The following is an 18408-nucleotide window of genomic DNA, read 5'->3' as shown; positions in this document are numbered from 1 at the left end:
GATGTAGTTCACCGCCGTGACCACCAGATGGCAGCATCAACCCGGATTAGAGCTCAAAACCAGAAAACATATTTTAACAATTTTTTACAATTTGTACCATTTCAGAAGTTTTTATTATTCACACTAAAAATAATATTTGCATCTTCATAATAATAATGTTATGCTAACAAAAAAACACTGTGCTAGCCACGGATTCACTTTATGCGATGCTGCAGTTCTTCTAATAATATTAATAACAACAATTATACTATCTATAAATAATAGATATACAAATAAATATAATAAAAAAATACCTTTTTTTCTTATCCTACCACTTCAAACTATATGGAGACTTCCTGGATACAGTAAATACATTATTAATAATAGGAATTGTAACGCATGAAAACACATGAAAAACCAAACCAAACAAAAACAGTAGTGCATTCCTACAAAATTCCAACAAACGTTGGTTTTAATTATTGAATGCAATTGATTTTTCAATTAAGCAGCAACAAAACAATTCTCTAGGAGAATATATATATAGATTATGTATAGATATTTGGGTTAGAACCAAACCAGGACTTTGTCGGTTGGCGCCAGCGGAACTGCCAGAAGGGACAGAGCAGACTAAACTGCTGAGGAGACTCAGGTCTTTTGGAGAGCTGGGAGCATGCACTCCTGAGGACCTTTTTCGAGTCTGTGGTGGCATCAGCCATCTTGGTGGTCTGCTGGGGCAGCAGCATCTCGACTGCCGACAGGAAAAGACTAAACAGACTGGTAAAGAAGGCCAGCTGTGACCTGCGATGACCACTAGATCAAGTGGAGTTGATGGGAGAGAGGAGAATGATGGTCAAGCTTTCATCCCTGATGGAGAACACCTCCCACCCCATGAAGGACACACTGACAGCAGAGTGCAGCTCCTTCAGTGACCGGCTTCACCCGCGGTGTGTGAAGGAGAGATACCCGTCCTTCCTGCTCTCAATAGATCACACATACCGTAGAAAAACCCGGAAAATTACTCATTCATTAATTCATGTGCAACATCAGAATTAATATCAATATAAATACTCTGTGCAATATAAACACTTCATATTTCCTACCTCATATGTGAAATAATTTGTATCTGTAGCATCACAGACAGCCAGCCACAAGCATGCACTGGACAGCACGTGCTTTCTGCTCTGTCCTAACAGCTCCTGCCAAGCTGCCCTGGAGCAAAACCTTGGGGCGTGCCCGTTCGGAGCTAAATATCAAGTTTATCTCTAAAATATCTAGTTAGTTACTTTACTTGTAATGCTGTTCACGCATAATTTGTATTTCGATTTATTTTGAAAGTATACACCGGAAGTCTTATACGCCAGCGTATAAGACTTCCGGTGTATACTTTCAAAATAAATCAGACAGTTTAAATAAATCAGATAGTTTAATTTAAACTGTCTGAGAAGTTCGAGGACCGCAGAGACTTTCTAGTGGGTTGGTGGTTTTGCCTGTCCTGGCTCTCTGTCCATGGGTACATCCCAAGTCTCTTAATTCTCATTTCCTCGCTCCTCGATCCTTGCTTGAACCGGAAGTTGTTCTGCGCCGCTATATTGACGGCCGTACCAAAGCTCTTATTTAGCTCTGAGGAGTGAGGATCGAGGATGGAGGAGGGATCTCCGAGGAGCCATGAGCGAGGACCCACGAGAACAGACTTCCAGGAAGTATTTTAACGGCCGACACGCCCCCTCATTGTTCATCTGTCATGTGATTGGACGCTGCAGCCGATCGGACTGATGAGATTTTGTTCAACATGTAAACAGTGAAGACGGATCACAGAATAAACTCAAGCTTTATATTTGATTCGTTTTCTGATTCAACATCTGGTTTAAATAAATGTTCATTGTAGCCTGAACAACAAAAGGACCACAAACAACTTTCTACATTTATTAGAAAGATTTGTCTTTTCATGATCTGAACTTTTATTATGGAAACAATTAAAGTCAGAGGGAACTGGAGAGACGAAACACTTATTTATATAAATATATATATATATATATTTATATAAATATATATATATATATAAATATATATATATATATATATATATATATATATATATATATATAAATAAATAAATAGAGAGAGAGAGAGAGAGAACACTTTTTACATCATTTATCATCATTCCTGATTCCTGATTGTCGGGTTTGATGAGTTTTATCATTTAAGAGAAACAATAATCATATTCTGGGTTATTTAATAATGACGCCATAATCTGAATTTCAAAACGTACAGACGCAAATAATTCATAAACAAGACAATCGCATTCCGCCGGTAGAAATGGATCCTGCGCTTATAAACAGAACACAGTTTGTTAACAGACTACAGAGAGAAACACCTCTACAGTGGTGATTACTGTGTGTCTTTATTAGTTATTAGTATTATTAGTTACTAGTATTAAGTACAGTGATCATGTGAACAGACACAAACTTATCAAAAGTCTCTCCAGCTGCTAAAGCCGACTGACAGCTGATCCAGCTGTGATCAGCTGATCATCCGTCATCAGAAACAGACGTCGCTTCACGTGACGCAACTGAGGAAAGGACGTCTCATGTCTCTTAAAACATATCTCCTCGTTCCTCTCTCCTCGCATGGTTTCCTCCATGCATCCCTGGTGGGAGGGACTAAGACGCAAGGAAAGGACCCAAGTGAGGGAAACGGGGATGTAATTAAGAGAATTGGGATGTACCCCTTCTCTCCAGCCCCTGCTCACTCCCCAGACCTGCCAGTCCTGGTCACATGACATCCCCTCCCACCTACACACATGTTCCCACTTTCCTCATCAGACCTGTAGTTTCTAGAAAACACACCTAAAAGATTTTACTCTACTATATTTTTGGAGTTTTACGATAAGTAATTGTTCTTTGTATATAAGAAACATTTCACCAACAAAGACCACACTTCTTATGATTGCAAATTAGTTTGAAATAACATGACATACATCACGCTTGGATTTTATCGCATGGATTTTTTGCGATTAATCGCGATTAATCGCATTGTTATGGTAAAGTTCAACAATGAATTCAAAAGTAGTGTATTGCGCACTTTTATTTTAAAAGTACTGCTATATGAACAAAAGGGCAATAACATTTGGTTCACTGATGCAGGTAGCATGTTTTATACTTAATGTGAATATAATTCATACTTTGTTGGCATCTTATTCTGAAAACCGGATGTTAGTCTGAAGAAACCGGATGTTGTCTCACGTTAATCTTTCCGCTAACTTTCAAAGTCCTTCGCCCGCTCCCGATCTGTGCCGTTTAAAAGCGTTTACCGTGAATTTCAGCATATAGGTGCACTAAAATTACTGACTATAGGATGTTTGCTGGCTTTTAGCCCACTGTTCTTGTCATCCTCTTGTTGTTATGTATATGTATTGTCTCTTGTCTTTCAATTAAAAAAATAAAATAAAACAATAAATAAATAAAATTATAATAAATTTTAAAAATGCGTTAACGCGCGATAAAATAATTGTCGGCGTTAATTAATGAATGAGTTAACGCGAAATTAACGCGTTAACTTGCCCAGCACTAATATATATATATATATATATATATATATATATATATATAAATAGATATTCAGCATTTTTAAAGTAGGTAGATCATTTTGACTTGGTCATTTTAAAAGTAGCTCGCAAGCCGAAAAAGTGTGGGCACCCCTGCACTAACAAGTCTAACTTGATAATTCTTGCATTTATGTAGTTCCCCTCTATGACCACTGGAGGGCAGTTGTACACGTTTCTACGTGGATCACAGATATGATATCAGGATCTCCAGCCACGACAACGGTTCATTAAACAGCTCTTAAATGAGACAATATTTATACCGATACTAAAAATTGCACTAACAACAACCCATACATGTTGATACTGACTCCCATTGTCCTGACTTTAACACTGCGTAGACCACTGATACAGTCGTTCTATGTGACCACCAGGTGGAGGCAAAGGGTCATATGTCTTCGTTAGCTACAGTAACATCAAGTCAGAAATAATACCATATATTCCAAGTATTCACTTTCGGTAAACTTTCAAAACAAAACGTCAACACGTAACGTTTAAAGTGTCCCAAACAAAATTATTTTTTTAAATGTATATTTGTCTCTCCTTTTTCCAAAGTGACATCACCTTTGTTCACTTTTTAAAACATGTTTTTTGTTAATTTTCTTTATTTATAAAAAAGTCTAATACAAATATTATACATGTATAGCTATATTATTATCTATATTATAATTCTTATCTGTCCTCCAATATAATGGTTGGCTGTAATACTGCTTTGTTACCAACATTATGGAGCTTTAAAGGTGGTGATTTGTTTTTTAATTAAATTTATTTTTTATTGTTTTTGGGTTACTGACACAAGAGGAGCACATTTTATTTTACAGGGGAAAATCAACAACAGTCATATAGATAATTTAAAGTTTTGATTCATGACAATAAAGATATGAACTCTAATATGATTTCAACACAGAGGATTGGCCTGTGCCCGGTTGGCCCGTTCAGTAATGTATCCATGTCACTATGGTGCAATAAACAAATACACACAACGGCAACCACGTAAACAGGTTAATGAAAGTCGGTCAAGTAATCAGAATTGAGGAATTTCCATCCAAAATAGCTTTAGAAGGCGATGTCCGAGTTTTCCCGCTGACCCCTGAATGCATCATAAACTGTCTGTTGAATGTTTGCGCCTCAAGAATTGAGCGGACGTTAGGACCTGGAGGCCGACTGTCCATACCTCTTTGTGTGTGTGTGTGTGTGTGTGTGTGTGTGTGTGTGTGTGTGTGTGTGTGTGTGTGTGTGTGTGTGTGTGTGAGTGTGCGGCTGGGGCGGGGTTGATGATGCATTGAAAAAGAACTCGAATCTTTTTGCTCAACTGGTTTTTTGGACTCAGGAAGTGGGAGTGTCCTCCTGCCATAATATCTGCGTCTCTTTCTCTCCCTCTGCGTGTCGTTACCTCTCTCGCTCGCTCCCTGTCAGCCTCTCCTCTCTCTCTCTCCGGCAGAAGCACAAGTCTCAGTAAGTAATACAAAAACAGACGTTTGTCCTCCTGTGTGAAGTGAATGTTTAGTTTAAATGCAGGTCTGATGTTTGTTTGATGAACTATTGGTCGTGTGTGCAGCTTTATGAAGCGTTTGTGTGTGTGTGTGTGTGTATGTCTGTGTGTGAAACCTGACGCTGTTAAGACTGTGTAAACATAGACCGTTTGCATATTGTTCACTCCCGTCTCCAGTGGTGGAAAAGTACAACAAAGAAAGAATATCGCATTGAACAGAATGATCCAGTTCTGCATTTACAGTTTTACTTGACTTAAGGAGCGGCAGTGAAGTGTACCTCAGTACACTGTTGTAACGCAGAGCAGTAGCCTTCACTGTACTGCAAAGTAAAAGTATTCATTATGCAGAACACCTCCCTATAAAGTGTTATTATATATATAATATTATTATTATTATTACTGGATTCATACTGATGCATGAACAGTAATGTTATTGCTGACTTGAACTACTTTATATTAGAGCTGCAACAATTAGTGCAACGAATTAATTGAACAAAAACAATTTGGCAACGATTTGATTATTGATTGATTGATTGATTGATTAAGTAATTTTGAACATTTTATGGAATTTTCTGGATGAATTGATAATGAACTGAATATATTGTTGGGTAGTTTAGTCTATCAGAATACGTCATATCTTATAAACCGATTATGTGTTTCTTCATATAAAATCATAATCTGCAGTGACCTGTAACTGCGACTGTAAAATAACTGCAACAACACTCTTCTCTGAAATGTGATGAAGTAGCAGCATAAAAAGCACACTTACAGTACTTGTACTTGTATATTGTGTTCTATATATTCATCCTGTAAGTTAGCTGGCAGCACAGTCAACATACAGCTTTGAGGTCAGAAGAATCACTTCCTGCATGACGTCATCGTGTATTTTAATTATTACTTTTATTTAAAATATTCAAGACGTCGACTGACACATTTTCTTGGCATATGTTTTGGATTTCTACTTGAATGAAGAGTAGTTCTGTGAGTGTCAAAAATACATGACATAATATTATATTAGTTTTATGTCATTTTATTATATTCTAGTATTTTTATTCAGTCTATTGATTATGTGATTGTGAACCAGAGTCGGTAAGACCAGGACCCAAAGAGATGTCTTCAAACTCCTCCTCTGACCAAACTGACCATGACCCCATTAATTCATCATCATTGGTTGATGTTATGTTGACCAAATATTGTTTCAGGGTTGTATTCCTTTTTAAAGTCTCCACATGTGTTTTGTTGTGTAAAAGATGTTGACCTTTATTAGCCTTTGGTGTCCGTTGTTTATTGCTGACCTTCTCTCTCTGTCTCTTTTTCAGACACAAGGCAAAATGTTTTTTGCAAAGAGTTTGATCAGCGGCATCATTGATGTTGTGAGGTGAGCACACAGAAGGTCTTTTTTATTTCCCTTTCTTTGATGGAGCTAGGCAGAGCTAACGGTGTCTATTCTGCTTCCAGTCTTCGTGCTAAGCTAGGCTAACCGTCTGTACTGAATGCACATATTGATCTTTTCACAGCTGCTTTCTGACTCGTGTCTTGTTTTTTTTCCCTCCGACAGCAACATCGACCCGGCTCAGTTTAAGTCCTCAGACCCTGTGAGTGTAAAACCTGATCCTCTGAACCCGTGATTAGACCTCAAACACACACCTTGAGCCTAACGTCTCACAGAGTGTGTATCTCTATGGATGCTCTTATTGTCACTTAATAATCTCTTCAGACCCGAGTATGTCATGGTGTCGGAAAAAGAAAATGCACTTTTTTTAAATGTGTCTTTGTTAGAATGTATTCAACCAACAAATGTCATGTTTTGACATGTTGTGTCCAGTTGACAGAGAGTGACACAACACAAGATCAGGGTGCAGTGTTGTACAGTGTTGTACAGTATTTATCAAACTGCTAAAAGTAAAATACAAGACGTCTGTGAGAGATTAAAAAAAATCAAACTCAAGAATGAAAACTAGTTATGAAACTTCTTACGAGATCCAGAGTGTGATTGGCTCAGAGTATACATGTCATTAATCATGTGATCACTTGAGAGTTTTTAACTTTGCTCTTTGCTTCAATTCCAACCTGTTCCCGGTGCAAATCCCAATGTTTCAAGATACTGATGCTCTTTTCTGTGGATTGGAAATATTTTGCGGAAGCTGATGACTTTTTTCTCCCTCGATAACAAAGAGAATCATCCTAAGATTAGATGTAAATCTGTTTGTGTCCGTGTCCTCGTAGCAAGCGTCCCCACGCTGTGTCCCGACCTCTTAACTGTGAAACTCTTCGTAGATTTAAGAGGTTTGATTCAATCTTGTTACTGACACTGAGAATTCTCCCAGTGGAAGATTTCAGAAGCAAACAAACACACTGAATGTTTAAATGCAGCCAGGGCCTCATTCCTCTGCCTAACAGTAGCTCTTTGTGTGTGTGTGTGTGTGTGTGTGTGTGTGTGTGTGTGTGTGTGTGTGTGTGTGTGTGTGTGTGTGTGTGTGTGTGTGTGTGTGTGTGTGTGTTTGCAGCCTCCTCCTCGCAGACCTCTGAACTTCGCAGATTCTCATGACAACGATGAGGAGAAACAGTTTCGGAGAGTTTTCAAACAGCTGGCTGGAGAAGTGAGTCCATAATAATCATGTCTGTTCTCAGGTCTGTGTTTCCCTCTCAGTTACACTGTGTGTGTGCACGTTTCATTTGATCCCAGTGAAGCTGTGGTTCCCGCCCACTTTCTATTCATCCTTCCTGCACACAAATGAGCCTTGATAGTGGGGTTGGAAAATGACTGGAGCATCACAACATCATGTTTCGTTGTACATAATTACTAAATGCAGTAACAGACCTCTCAGTCACTTAGATTTCATGCTCAGCTGAAACTTGAACTGATGACCCCCGTTTGAGAACCGCTGGTCTGTTGTGCGTCTTTCCCGCAAAACAATCACGTAAACACCAAACTTAACTTCAACCATCAGACACATTTCGTTTGCTGATTAGTTTCTTTCAGATAGTTTGCAGTTCACCGTTTTTCTTTTATGTATTTTTAGTCAGTGCTATTAAGAATAAACAACTGGGTAACATGTAGTATGTTTAACGCAATCAGTATTTTTCCAATCTGAGGAGTAAATGTACGTTTGTAATTGAATCATGTCTTTGAAATGTGTCTGCATACCTATGTTGTGACGTTTTACACCTCCGTCTCTCTTTAATCAGAGGAAGGATACCTTTCGCTGCACCCTGTTTCAGGAGTTTCTTGTTTTCATTCATTCAGTACTCAACTGAAATGTCGACCTGCTTTGGCTGCTCGGCAAGTTTGGTAAAGATGTGTCTTTCTCTCTATGAGTCGGTCGTTCTCTCTCTTCTCACCTGATCCTTCTTCACCTCACCACACCTGTCTGCCTGCTGTCGGCTGCATTCCAAACTCCACCCTCCACTGTCCCCTCCTCTCTCTCTCTTACTCACTTTGTCTGGTTCATCACCATCGTGCCCGACAGGTTCTTCTACCGGTCTGTCTCACACCAACAAATAGTAAAAAATGTATGTTGAATTAAAATCACTTTACAGAAATGAATTCCAATAACTTTAACATTGAACAGAGCACAAAAGGCACCAGTAATAAACTAAAAAGAGTGCGGATTGTAAAGTGCACTTTTCTACTGATACTCTTTCAACTAACTCTAAAAACACCAGAGCCGTGATGTTCACAATAAACGTCTGATCGGCCAGAGAGTTAACAACATATCAACATAGTGGTGGCAGTAATGCACCAATAAGCTGGATGCCAACCGCCGTAAAACCAGAAGAAGAAGACAAAATAGTGTCTCCAGACAGAATGTAATTTAATTAGTGCTGGGCAAGTTAACGCGTTAATTTTGCGTTAACGCATTCATTAATTAACGCCGACAATTATTTTATTGCGTGTTAACGCATTTTAAAAATGTATTATTATTATTTTTTTAATTTTATTTTTTTTATTGAAAGACAAGAGACAATACATAGACATAACAACAGGAGGATGACAAGAACAGTGGGATAAAAGCCAGCAAACATCCTATAGTCAGACACTTACATGTTAGTGCACCTATATGCTGAAATTCACGGTAAACGCATTTAAACGGCACAGATCGGGAGCGAGCGAAGGACTTTGAAAGTTAGCGGAAACATTAACGTGAGACAACATCCGGTTTCTTCAGACGAACATCCGGTTTTCAGAATAAGATGCCAACAAAGTATGAATTATATTCACATTAAGTATAAAACATGCTGCCTGCATCTCGTGAACCAAATGTTATTGCGCTTTTGTTCATATAGCAGTACTTTAAAATAAAAGTGAGCAATACACTACTTTTTAATTCATTATTGAACTTTGCCATAACAATGCGATTAATCGCAAAAAATCCATGCGATTAATCGCGATTAAATATTTTAATCGTTGCCCAGCACTAAATTTAATATGTTGTTGCTGTATTCAAAGCGCAATATGGCAATATTTTCTCGATGTGTGTATTGCACAACTGGACATCGCTATGACAGTAAAAACAGAAGTGATATACTGTGCAGCCCTAGTTTGAATACGGTTAAAAGCATCAGCTATAAATAGTGAAATACGTACCAACCAAATCCAACAGGTAGCCCCTGGGCAGCTGCATTGATAGCATCAAATAAAAGAAACAAAAAGATGTGTCAGCCCCTGTATTGGCTGCTGAAAGGCATGAATAAGAAATGGAAGAGAGAGTTGGAGGAAACAGAAAGTTGTCCTCTGAACTCTGAAGCTCTGTGTTCTAAAATGTGTCCACTTTGTGGAGCATTTTCTTTTAGTTTTTAGGGTCAAAACAGAGCAGAAACTCTGTGTTTTCATGTGATATTGAGAGAGAATCGGTCCAGAAACAGGCAGAGACAGTGTGACAGACTGAGCAGACGCCAGTCAGTGATGGCCGGATGTTGTCTTATCTCAGTCAGGAAGCCTTGTAATGCATTAAGCAGAAATGTGATTTCCAGCCTTCTGAATTGAATCAGACAGAGAGAGAAGAGAAAGCTCCGGAGGGGAATTTATATTCTTGTAAATGTTAATACTCTTGTTGCAAAGTCAATTTTAAACATTTAAACTGTTTCTTTTCATTACATTACAATCCTGATGCCACTTACGTTATCTTTCAATGATCACTTATTGTGTATTAAAAGCTAGAAGCAGCGCTTTGTTTCTGCTATAGATCCCTCTTCAGTTCACAGTGGCATTCTGGGACATTGAGGGAGGATTAAACGCTCATAACCAAATGTTAACATATCAGCTGGACTTCAGAACCAGAGTGTTGTTACAGATAAACAGGGACTCCATTTACTGTGTCCTCAGCAGAGTCGGCTCCAGGGAGTGTTGGAAAGAGAGCTCTTTCTCTGCATTCCTACCATTGTCTGCCAGGGCGGCACCCGAGCCTGAGGGGCGTTTGCTGTGTGTGTGTGTGTGTTTGTATACTGTGTGTCTGAGGTTTTCTCTGACTCATCAGAGGGATATGTGCACCAGTTAGACCAGAACTCAGCCCACTGTCAGTAGTAAAGTATCTCCACCCACCTGGCTGAGCTCCGGGTGGGTGGAGATCTGTAAAACGTGACCGGTAAAGGTGGAGTCCGCTGTGACTGACTATGGTTACTTTTTAAAGGCACAAACCTCGATTCAGTCGGAATATATTGAAGTTGAGTTTGAAAACATCAACCGTGGATTAGGAGGAAAGTTGAGAATTTGAGTCTAGTCTAGTTTAGTTTAGTTGACACGAAAGGAATACTTTACCCTTAAAGTGACCATTTGTGTATCAATGACTCATCCACTGTTACCTTGAACTTTTGATGAAAAACGCTGAACAGAATCAAAAAACTGAAAAAAGTCTTGATGAACTGATGTCACTGGGGGGGGGTAGTGCCGTTGTGCACGCCTGAGACTGTTTATGCTGAAAGAACAAAGGAAATGGGCCTTTACAACAACCAAAAGAGACAACCTAAAATGAAATGATAAGCTTACATATATCATCCAGAGGTTTATGTTGAAACAGTTGAGAACGCTTGAGAACTGTGTTTCGTGGGCATCTTCAACTTCAAATTGCCCACACCTGACTCGACCCAACTAATTGGCTGGAGCGCTGTGGGAGTTGTAGTCTTATAGTTTTCTTTGGCCTACAAAGGTCACCACTTGGTGGCAGTTTTGTTTGACTATTTACCAAAAACAATACAGGCTCTTCTCTATGTCAAAAATCACAACAGGTTTTTGTCAAAACTGAGAAAACACAAGTTTTCTCATGACCTTGTAATTTCTTCTTGCTCATCGTGTGAAAACAAATCCGTCTCAACCAAATTTCCCTCTAGCCCATTTCCTTTTCAGTTGCATTAATCTGCACAGTTTCACCACAAAGATGTGTCTTTTAGGAATGAGTTAAGACATTGCTTGTGCCTGCATGGTGCTGTGAAAGGACCCACACAGAGATAGCATGGCGCTGCTTCACAGTGTTTGGGCAACAGGGAGAACATTTGAGAGTTGTTATGAGGTTTTTAGTTTTTTTCAGAAGCTGGAAAAATATCAAAGGAAACAGCTTGAGTTTGGTTTGAGTCACACTCAGATCAGCTGTGACTGTGTGTGTGTGTGTGTGTGTGTGTGTGTGTGTGTGTGTGTGTGTGTGTGTGTGTGTGTGTGTGTGTGTGTGTGTGTGTGTGTGTGTGTGTGTGTGTGTGTGTGTGTGTGTGTGTGTGTGTGTGTGTGTGTGTGTGTGTGTGTGTGTGTGTGTGTGTGTGTGTGTGTGTGTGTGTGTGTGTGTGTGTGTGTTTTAACAGGACATGGAGGTGAGTCCATGTGAGCTGATGAACATCCTCAACAAAGTCCTTGGCAAACGTGAGTCTGCTTTACTGCTTTCCTACTACATGAAGGTATTTCTTCTGTTTGGCAATTCTATTTCTGCTGTTCTCACAGCAACTGTTTTACCTACTCACACGTTTTGTCCTCACCAGTATTTCTTACTGATGTATTTTATTTGAAGGTTGAATCAGTTAATGTTGGTTTCAGATGGAGGCCTGAAGACTGACGGTTTCAGCATTGAGTCCTGCAGGAGCATGGTGGCTGTCATGGACGTATCCTTTCACTAAACATGGTGCTAACACCGTGATACTACAAGCACTAGAAATAGCAGTGGCACCAGCAGCAGTGGCAGTAGTAGTAGTACCAGGAGTAGGGAACTCAGAAGCAGTAGAAGCAGTAGTAGCAGCAGCGCTAGTCGCAGTTCCATTAGCAGTTGTAATAGTGGAAGTAGCAATTGTAGCTCTATTTCTGTTGTAGAAATAGAGGTAGCAGTAGCATTTAAAGTAGCAGAAGCAATAGAAGTAACATCAGTAGTAGTAGAAGTAACAGTTGTAATAAGACTATCAACAGCAGCAGTAGCTGCATTAGTACTAGAGGTAATACTACCAGTAGCAGTAACAGCTGTAGTAGCAGTAGTAGCAGAAGCAATAGCAGTAATTCAAGTAATAGTTGTTGTTACACTATCAACAGCAGTATGAGTAGATCAAATACAACTGTATCCCATGGGAAATAGTTTTTATAGACTATAAAGTAAAGGTAGTCGTAGCATAAGTAGTGGTAAAAGTAACAGCAGTCGTGGGAGTAGAAGTAGCAGTAAAGTAGTAGCAGTAGTAGTTGTATCTAGTTGGGTTTGCAGGGTTGTGTGAGTGTGTTCTTGGTGTACTCTGCTCTGCTTTGTGAGCTTGACCTTTGACCTGACTCCCTTCAGAGTGACAGCACAGGTAAACTGGGCTTCCACGAGTTCAAATACATGTGGAACAACATCAAGAGATGGCAGGTCCGTTTGTCTTCTTCTTTAATTTGACCCTTTTTTAGATTTTTTTTCAGGATATAACAGTGAAAACAGTTTGTGTTGTTTCACCGCATTGTTTATTTGTTTGTTGTTTATTTTCTCCAGGCTGTCTATTTAGAATACGATGCAGATGGTTCAGGTACAATCAACTCTCATGAACTGCCAAAAGCCTTCAAGGCTGCAGGTGAGGAACTGTGTGTGTGTGTGTGTTTAAATAACCAGGAACATCGGTGTGAACTGAGTGTAAAGTTTCCAACTAACTGTGTGTTTGCAGGTTTCCCTCTAAATGAACAGCTCTACAAGCTGATTATCCGTCGCTATAGCGATGAGCACGGCAGCATGGACTTTGACAATTTCATTGGCTGCCTGGTGCGACTCGACGCCATGTGCAGTGAGTCTCTCCCTCTTCCTCAGCCTCTCTCCTCTCTGTTTTTAAAGGTGCATCACTGCACCCTAATGATATGTATGTGTCATGCATCATTTTATACACATTTCTATACAAAATCAGCCAGACATACTGTGTGTCTCCTCAATCAAAATCATTTCAAATAAGGTTCTGAAAGCTTGTTTAAAGTTTGTCGCAAATCATCGTACGTCTTCATTTAATCAAAGAGCCTAAAAGTTTGAATGAAATGTCCAAAGAAAGAAAGTGCTCTCCAGCTTTTTCCTCTGCAACTGTAAAGAGGCAGAATAAATATCATGTTTTCTTCCTTATGATATGGATTTGCCAAAGTGCTGCATTCATTTGACATCAAGTAAATGATGGGAATTAAATCTGTGGAGTGACGACTCTTTCCTTTAGAAGGGTTTTCTGTTTGTGTCGCCAATCTTTAAATCTTTAAAATAATCATTATTTACTGATAAAATATTAAAGACTAATATGACTGTATTGACTCATCAGATATGGTAAATGATGTGTGTGTGTGTGTGTGTGTGTGTGTGTGTGTGTGTGTGTGTGTGTGTGTGTGTGTGTGTGTGTGTGTGTGTGTGTGTGTGTGTGTGTGTGTGTGTGTGTGTGTGTGTGTGTGTGTGTGTGTGTGTGTGTGTGTGTGTGTTTTCTGCAGGAGCCTTTAAGACCCTGGATAAGGACAACAGAGGCACCATCGACCTGGACATCAAGGAGGTAATTAGCTCACTTCACTCTTCTTTTCTTTCAATCAATTCTCCTAAATTAAGTTTAGATAGAGCTTCATCCATCCCAAGGGGGATCTTAGTGCAGCACTTGTAGTGCAAAGGGTGAAGAAAAAAAAACACCATACAAATTATAATCAAATTGTCTATTGTACTTCTCATAATAATGCTAGTACAACGACAACAAAAAGACAACATTAAACCTCTGTATTGTAATCCTCTTTGTGGTAAAGTCAATAGTAAAAATGATCTATCAGATAGTATCAGGTATTAAGAAGGAAACAATGGTTTTAATTAGGATTACAATACAGAGGTCTATGCTGTGTTCTTTTTGTTAGTTATACTAGCATTATTATGAGAAGTGCAATAATCAATTGTTTTCAGGGTTTTTCTTTGTACTGCAGCGGCTGCACAACATCTTTCCTCGGGATAGTTCTCTTTATTCACATCTGATACTTTCTGATAGACAATGTGTACTATCAACTTTACCACAGAGAGCACTGAGTTTAACTATCTGAGTTTTGACAGATGTTCAATCCTAGCATCATTTAGGACAATATTAACTGTAAATAAAAATGGAGATGGAATGATATTTCTAACCTCAAAAAGTGCTGTGAACGCATAGTAATGATTAAAGGGACACATATGTGTGTGTCAACATTTGTATCAAGTGAGATCATCTGTCATCTGGAGGCCGGGCAGTAAGAACAACGTTTAGTGAGACTTGAGTAAGAAAATAAACCTGAAACTATAAAAGTGAGGGGTTGAAAATAGGATTTTTATTGGAAATAAACAGTGATTTGAAGGATTTTAGTACTATGTGTAAGTACTTTTACTCAAGTACTGTACTTGAGTAGCTTTTACTCCACTACATCTCAGAGGGAAATATACTTTTTACTACTTGTTGATGTTGAATATCTGTGATAAAGTGAAGGATGAAGTGTTCCTTTATGTGTCGAGAACGTCCTCCTACTTCAGCTGGAAAAGGCAGCGTCACAAAGCTGCAAACAGGCTGTTTGTTCTTTTTAGAGATACGTGGCTCTCACAGGACAGAGACGCTACAAACACATGATGATCTCATAGAATATGATGCATTGCTGTAGATTATACCAGCCGACAGAATATAAAGGAGTTAAAAACATGTCAAATGTAACATACACATTAATGCAGCATTGATATTAATCCAGAAACATCATATATAATAGTAAAACACTGACAGGAAACATTTTACTGCACAATGAGTACTTTTACTTTAACTACTTCATTTTACTGATGACATACTTTTACTGAAGTAAGGTTTTGAATGCAGAGCTTTTACTTGTAGCGGAGTATTTTCACAGTGTGGAATTAGTACTTTTACTGCAGTAAAGGAGCTAAATACTTGAAACGATGACATTGCAGAGCTACTTTGACACTAACAGTGTGTTTGTTTCTGTCTCTCAGTGGCTTCAGCTGACGATGTACTCATGAAGTGTTGGAGGGAAGCTGCTCCACAACAACAAAAACGTCTTCTCTTCTTTCATCTCACCCCTCACTCCCTCTCATGTGTGTGTGTGTGTGTGCGCTTGTGGCTGTGCAATAGTGTTTGAAAACCCCCTCGTCATCGTGGTAACGGGACCAAAGTGCAGCGACCAAAGTGGAGCTGATGCTGCTGTTGCACTGTCCAGCTGCTGCCAGGCAGTGGTGCTACAACGTCCCCATGTTACACATTTCTATATTTCATTTGGGCAAAGTTTAAACGGTCTTGATTTTTTTTAGCAGAAACCAAATAAAGTGACACAACTGTCGATTAAGTGTTGTTGCGGCTAGTTTGTGAGTGTGACAACTTCTTCTGGATTTTCATGCAAGTAGTGTTTCTCTACACAGGAATCTTTTTAAATGACTTCAGATATTGTGGCCATCACTAATCATACTTACTGCCCGATACTTTTTCTGTTCATTTTAAACGAAAAAGGAATTCTGATGTTTTACTTTCAATGTGGCAGAAAGGAGCTTCAAACACAAACATGGGGGAAAAAATCCTTGATGAAGTTGTCAATAGGTGCCAGCTTTAGTTTGTGTGTTATCAATGAATGTCCATATGAGAGACTGGTTGTTGAGCTTGTAGTGATTTATTGTAACAGCCCTCCTTTGGGGCCAGAGCCTACAGTATATTCCTGGAACATTTGATTTAAGTTAACCTTTTATTAAACCAGGAAAGCTACATTGAGATGAAAGATTTATCCTTAATAATAATAATGATACATGTATTTAGTATAGCATCTTTCATTGAACAAGATTCACAAAGCCAAAAAAAACAGTAAAATAATTCAAAACAATCCATAAAAGATGAAAACACAGAAAATGACGAACAGTACAAAGCACAAAGGGACACAAAGGCCAGTTTAAATGAGTTAGTTAGTCTTCAGCTGCTTTTTTAAAGGTGTCAACAGAAACCACGGATCGAACGTCTCCAGGAAGAGCATTTCAGTGTAGGAGCCACCGCTCCAAAGGTACGGCCACCTTTCGTTTTCAAGAGCGTCCTGGTCAAGTTAGGCAACAATAACAACAATATAAGACAGATGACACAAAATATGCCACAATATCACAAATGAAGATTATACAATCATGAATAAGTTAGTGTGATGGCCCTCTGTGCCGTGTCGGCACAGTCAAAGAGGGTCGCTAGATAAACTACAATTTTGCCATTTAAAATTACGATCATTTTTTAAAGTTGTTTTTTTTCAAATCTTTGCTTTTGATCTTGGGAATTATCCATTGTGTCTCTTGAGGACTCTAAAATAAATATGTAAATAAACAAAGAATTTAAAAAAACAGTTTGTTGAACTGGTCAAATCAGTAGACATATGATCATCCCTTTGTTTCCAGGATAACAACCTGCTTCAGCTCAACTTGTTTTTTCAATACAAATAATGATGAAAAAGTAATTTTAGTATCAATGACCTCACATTAAAATCGTATTCAGCCTTTTTTTCACATCTGACATTATATAACCTGAATTTCCTATCTGGCGATCAAAGAAGGCGTATCGTATTTTATATCTTCATATATTCGTATCAGACTATATGAAAACCAGGAGCCAATAGTGTACTATGTTAGTATTGACTTTATTGACCCAATATTATCACTAGCTATGTTAATATATGTCCCCTATAATATTCGTACTGTGTATAACATACTTTTGATACAACGCGTAACTTTTCAATGCCCCACAATCACACTGTGATATTATCACTTTGATAGGAACTTCGATAGTGAACCGACGCTGTGGCGCGTTTGGTGTGGGGCGGGGCCGGCCGGTGTGGAGGAGAAGGGGGGCGGTGCAGAGGAGAGGGGATGCTGAGGAGGGAAAACAACAGGAGGAACAACAGGTTTCTGCGGAGGTTTTAATTCGGACAATCTGGACAACAACTCACGAGAGAATCCGAAGAAGAGACTGTGAAAGGTAGGAGGGCTGGCTAAGTCTGCGTCCATAGAGCAGACTTCATTCAAAGAACACATATACATGTAGATATCGTTAAAGTCTCTACACCCGCCTGCTGTCGGTCCAGTTCACTTCTACTCAACGCAAATTGGTGGTTCGATAAAGAACCGTCCTTGATAGTGGAGTGGAAATGAAAAAGCCGCAGCGAGGTGTTGAAATATAGTTTGAGGATTTTAACTGACAGATTTGAAAGGAACACTATCATGCAAAGCAAAGGCAAACTGGATTAGTTAATTAACCAATCAGCATAAATGAATTATAAAATAGTATGATGTAAAAGCCAGTGATGATAGTCTGCATGTCTCTCAGTGTAAACAGTAAGTGATGTGTTTAATAGCAGAGGAACAGATCTGTCCGGTTACACCGATTTATAAAGAATCAGCTATTTTTTCTTTTTAAAGATCAATTCCACCTGATGCATCGCTCATCAACTACCTTCAATCATCATCTTTTATCTTCCTTTAATGCAGTATATCTGCACAATTCATATTTGAAATGAACAACATTAATTGCAGATATTCGATTAAATTGTGGCCCATATACAGAAAAATATAAAGAGTCACGGGCCAAACAGCATGTGTAGTTTTCAACACTGCAAGAACATTTCTAAACCAGAAAACCCCGCGTGCTATAGAAGATGAATTTGCTATCAAACATTTACTAAACATATACTGTGTCAGTCATTTGTTAGTGTTCCCCCTAGACTTTAGGTGTGCCCACATATTTCTGTATCTGCTGCTCTTCAATTTAATTTAGAATAATAATAATGATGCAGTGCATGGCATAAAAGCGCCCAATTAAATTATTATGATGATTATTATGAGGAAGTAAAGATAAAACAGGAAGAAACTGCCAATGTGATTTCTGTTCATGGTCTAAACTTCCACTTAAAAGATTA

At 38.8% G+C, this 18408-nt stretch overlaps 1 protein-coding gene across 1 annotated transcript; it reads left to right on the top strand.

The window, feature by feature from the left end:
• Window positions 1-4838: 4838 nt before the first annotated feature.
• On the top strand, window positions 4839-15813 carry LOC142931508 (calpain small subunit 1-like). Its single transcript, XM_076075465.1, has 11 exons — window positions 4839-5035; window positions 6392-6450; window positions 6631-6667; window positions 7580-7672; window positions 11862-11919; window positions 12091-12155; window positions 12812-12880; window positions 13001-13079; window positions 13170-13286; window positions 13960-14018; window positions 15470-15813. The coding sequence occupies exons 2-11, from the start codon at window positions 6404-6406 to the stop codon at window positions 15494-15496; spliced, it is 651 nt and encodes a 216-aa protein (XP_075931580.1). The 5' UTR covers window positions 4839-5035; window positions 6392-6403; the 3' UTR covers window positions 15497-15813.
• Window positions 15814-18408: the final 2595 nt, after the last annotated feature.

The sequence above is a fragment of the Anarhichas minor genome, unplaced genomic scaffold (genome assembly GCF_050575085.1).
Source record: "Anarhichas minor isolate MPS153535 unplaced genomic scaffold, ASM5057508v1 ptg000052l, whole genome shotgun sequence".
NCBI lineage: Eukaryota > Metazoa > Chordata > Actinopteri > Perciformes > Anarhichadidae > Anarhichas > Anarhichas minor.
This window is presented reverse-complemented; position numbering and strand designations above follow the sequence as displayed.

What these genes read in the sequence shown, in the direction of transcription:
- LOC142931508 (XM_076075465.1), top strand. Translation starts at nt 6,404, where the DNA reads ATGTTTTTTGCAAAGAGTTTGATCAGCGGCATCATTGATGTTGTGAG. An exon ending in GGCATCATTGATGTTGTGAG is followed by an intron (nt 6,451 to 6,630) that starts GTGAGCACACAG and finishes TCCCTCCGACAG; the next exon opens with CAACATCGACCCGGCTCAGT. An exon ending in AGTTTAAGTCCTCAGACCCT is followed by an intron (nt 6,668 to 7,579) that starts GTGAGTGTAAAA and finishes GTGTGTTTGCAG; the next exon opens with CCTCCTCCTCGCAGACCTCT.